This window comes from Cibotium barometz, chromosome 47 (genome assembly GCF_041138505.1).
Source record: "Cibotium barometz isolate CiBa-2024 chromosome 47, ASM4113850v1, whole genome shotgun sequence".
NCBI classification, from domain to species: domain Eukaryota; kingdom Viridiplantae; phylum Streptophyta; class Polypodiopsida; order Cyatheales; family Cibotiaceae; genus Cibotium; species Cibotium barometz.
In genome coordinates this window covers 37,105,393-37,109,443 of record NC_141092.1, presented here as the reverse complement: position 1 = coordinate 37,109,443, position 4,051 = coordinate 37,105,393, and the positions used below count along the sequence as shown (strand labels likewise).

Genomic DNA, 4,051 nt, shown 5'->3' with positions numbered 1-4,051 from the left:
TAAAAATATCACAATTGTTTTTGAATTAAAAACCCTTCCACACATGTGAAGGAGGCACCTACCTCAAAGGTCCCCCTCTCCTTACCAAGGTGTCAAAAATTCATCATTTCTCCAAAATATCTCATTTTTTTAGTAATATCTCTTAATTTTTTACTAATAAACCTTATACTCAGTTAATCTTCATCTTATGTGAGCATTTACTCATTTTTGGGTATTTTCTTTTATTCATTGGATTTTTCTCATCCCAACACTTGTATTAATCCTATTGGCCTATAGGAGCCTTAATATTAGACCAGAATCAAAAAAATTTAGAAAATCTAGACCCTTAGTCTAAGGTCCCTTATATCATTTTTAATTGATTCCTAATGCACCTTGGAGAATTTATTTTGAACTTCTGTTTTAGGGAATTATATTTTAGATATTAGGAGACTTTATATCTAAAAATATCTTAATATTGAATTATCTCTCTCTAGAATTTTTCTTCTCTCTAGGCAAAAACAAGGAAAAATAATGTTTTCTTGTATTCTGAAATAGGGAATGATTACAGGGAATTGAGGTAAAATATTTTTCATTATTCAAGCTGAGGAGGAATCTTACACCTTAACGTTTAGACATTGGACCATGTTAATTTTTTATTTGTTAAACAACCACACATTTCTACCCAACCACACCGTCTGAAGGTATCCTTGCCACTTAGACATTGGACCATATTAATTTTTATTTGTTAATAAACAACCACGTATTTCTACCCAACCCCACACCATCCAAAGGTATTCGTGTTGTCTAATTATGTGGGCCACAATGTTATGGAACACCCAACTAGCACTCCTAATAATAAAAGGTGAGATCCTATCCATGATGGGGTGGAGACACGCTTTCCTCAGCCCCTCCCTATTACATTGATATGTATTGAACAGATGTGCTAGTGATTCCACATCCTTATAGCATCTCGACAAACATATCCCACTTCCAATTCCAATTTTTAAGGTTCATTAGTCCATAAGACTTTGTGCATAATTAACCATAGGAGACGAGACTTCTTTGGCAGAATAATCAAAGACCAAATTTTGGAGAATTTGAATCCCCACTATGTGTGATCCCACAATATGTGCCATCTCTCATTTAGTTTTGGAATGTAGAGTATAATCTTGGTAGGGCAAACAAGGGATGGAGAGTAGCTTGCGCTAGGTTTTCCATGAAAAGGCTTTAATTAGAAAGGGACCCTACCCTGGTTCTTTAGCATCAGGGTGATGTCCAGGTTCTAGAGCTCCATCCGGCTCTGAATTAGCTACTCATTCCTTCTATCTAGTCAAAATTTAGCTTTTACCTCCCCTATGGTAAGAGCCATCTTTAGTTGCATATACACCACAAGTCACCCCAACATCGTATCCCTTTTCTAGAAGCTTGTGACCTTGGACATGTACCTCTCTAGGAATACACTTCTTCATGACTATAGAGAACTAGATTGAGTAAAGGTGGAGAATTCTTAGAGAGGTACATATCCAATCTCACAAGCTTGGATATGTACCTCTCTGAGAATACAGTTCTTCAGGACTATACCACACTACAAGAGAATGACAACATAATCGCACAACATAGCCGCACAAACTAGAGAGAGATGGAAGTGAGAGAGGGGCCATGGGCTAATTTACTATTTGGCGAGGTTTCACAAGGCACTTTTGTTCATTCTCTATATAGTAAAAATAACCATTCACTATATAATTTCCTAGGTATAAATGAGCATATCTAGGAAAAGTGCAAACTAGAGAAAATGAAACACTTTCCTAGATAGCTAACTAGGAAATACAATGCATGGATTTTTCTATATAGGAAAATTTATCTATATAGTAAAAATTTCCTATATAACAAATTTTTCTACAAAGGAAAAAATCTCCTATGTAGGAAGATTTTCTCTATATAGAAAAATTTGCTTACATAGGAAAAATTTTCCTATATATGTAAATTTATCTATGTAGAGAAATCCATGCATTGTATTTTCTAGGTAGCCTATCTAGAAAACTGTTACATTTTCCCTAGTTGCACTTTTCCTAGATATCCTTATTTGTATCTAGGAAATTATATAGTGAATCCATTGTATCTCTATATAGAGAATGCTTAGTAGCAGCTTATCCTCTAGATAGTTCTATGAATCGTGCTAATATACTACTTATTACAACATAATAGATTAAGTAGTTCTATAAAGCATTATAAAATATAAATCTCTTTATTTATCAAAGATTAAGCAAAAAAGTCTTGCATATTTAAAAAGAGGGCCGAAAGTAGTCAACGTACATCATGTTCAAAATAAAGATTATCTAAATGTCATGGAATTATGTCTACATCTTCTAAACTAATAGGTGTGGATTGTGCATTGAATTTGACTTTCTTATTGGCAATAAGCCAATGCACAAAGTCACGAATCATAATGTCACTCCCAGGCCTTTTTGTATCCTTTGAGTAGTTTTTGAAATTGATATTCTCCTTCTTTAGATTGACATATGTACTCTTGAGAGAAAAGTACATGTCTTGGATTGTATGCACTCTCATGTACTTTAATAAGATTGTCTCCATATCCTCCTCTGAAATGTGGCTCACCTACATTCATGATAATAAAAAATATAAAATTTTAAAGCATATTCAATTTACCTAAATAAAAAGAATCAAAATAACAAACTTATCAATGATAAATTTCTCTAATATAATATCACTTACTTGTGAAGGTTCACATGATGCCTACATTTGATTTTCCAATGTGTTCTAAATCCTATTTGAAATAACAAAATCAAACCCATCATGTTAAAAATAAAATAATCAAATCCATTACGTTAAAAATAAGAGAATCATAACATTATACATCTATCTAACAATACCTTTAAAATGGTTGTTGGTATAATATTTTCACCCTTTTGGTGACTTCTTTCTTCCAAGTGAGTTTTCATCTTCTCACTTATCTTTGGAACAAGCCAAAAACTAGCATTAATAATCACAAAAGTAAAAAGAGAAAAAAAAAAGGAATACAAAGAGATAGTAGAAAACTTTTGTAAGTTTTTCATTACCTTTCTCTTTCTTTGACTTTTTCTTGAAACCTCATTCGTATACTTAGCCAAATTCAACATTGGATCCTACAAGTTCAACAAAATATTAGAAGAAATATTGACAACTTATCACATATACAAAGAAAAACTCAACCAAACCTTGTCTTCACTTGTCATATATACTCTCGCTTCTTGATTTCTTATGGCTCTCACTCTTTTTGATGTGTCATGATGTAGTAGCTCAGTAAAGGAATAATTATTCTCCTCCATTGTTGTATTATAAGAATCCTGGTTTATAAGATGTTATCAAAATCACATAGAATTCAAAAAATTGTAGTCTTAAAATCACATCTTTATGTGGACTAAGAGAATACACCTCATCGGATATATAATCTTACAACCCTTCAAACCTCTTTGTCCCGAATATAAAGTTATCCATCTATATAGAAGAGCATACATTTAATACAAAACCAAAAGAAATCTTACTTAGAATAAAATCAATTATATAATACACTTACATTCTCTATAGGTTGATCATTTTTTATCGCATCAATGTAAGGAGAGCTAGCTTGAATCTCAAAGTTTGTCTATAAAGTTCACATTAGTAACAAAATCTTTTAAACAAAACGTTCAAAACATGTAACATTGCATAAGTTACTATGCATGATTCAAAGAAAAAACCATTATACATTCTCCTTATTATACATCTTTCTAGCTCTTAACTCTTCATAAGAATGATTATATGCTTGAAGATTGAGTGTTGGCTTTAAGACCATGACATGTAAAATAACATAAAGTTAAAACTAGAACCACATAAATATATAATATAAACATACCCATGTAAAAAAGCTGCTTACATAGAAAAAGAAAATATCAAGTTTAGTTCTTTTACCTCTTCATTAGAATTAATATTTCCTTGAGGAGTCAATGCAAGCTCCAAGACCTATGAATTTAGACCAAACAAAAAAAGTGATGAGCTATGTATTAAGCTTCTTAAATCATATACACACACACAC

General features: G+C 31.9%; 1 protein-coding gene across 1 annotated transcript; it reads right to left on the bottom strand.

Annotated features, from left to right (window-relative positions):
* Window positions 1–2,322: 2,322 nt before the first annotated feature.
* LOC147611649 (uncharacterized) lies at window positions 2,323–3,332 on the bottom strand. Its single transcript, XM_086784940.1, has 4 exons — window positions 3,195–3,332; window positions 3,057–3,122; window positions 2,871–2,951; window positions 2,323–2,595 (listed from the first exon to the last, which is right to left on the bottom strand). The coding sequence occupies exons 1-4, from the start codon at window positions 3,303–3,305 to the stop codon at window positions 2,323–2,325; spliced, it is 531 nt and encodes a 176-aa protein (XP_086641066.1). The 5' UTR covers window positions 3,306–3,332.
* Window positions 3,333–4,051: the final 719 nt, after the last annotated feature.

Bases quoted from the DNA above. Each gene is read 5' to 3' on its own strand.
- LOC147611649 (XM_086784940.1), bottom strand. From the start codon at position 3,305: ATGGAGGAGAATAATTATTCCTTTACTGAGCTACTACATCATGACACA. The intron at 3,123-3,194 runs GTTTGGTTGAGT...TTGAACTTGTAG, and splicing joins ATATGACAAGTGAAGACAAG to GATCCAATGTTGAATTTGGC. The intron at 2,952-3,056 runs GTAATGAAAAAC...CTTGTTCCAAAG, and splicing joins AAAGTCAAAGAAAGAGAAAG to ATAAGTGAGAAGATGAAAAC.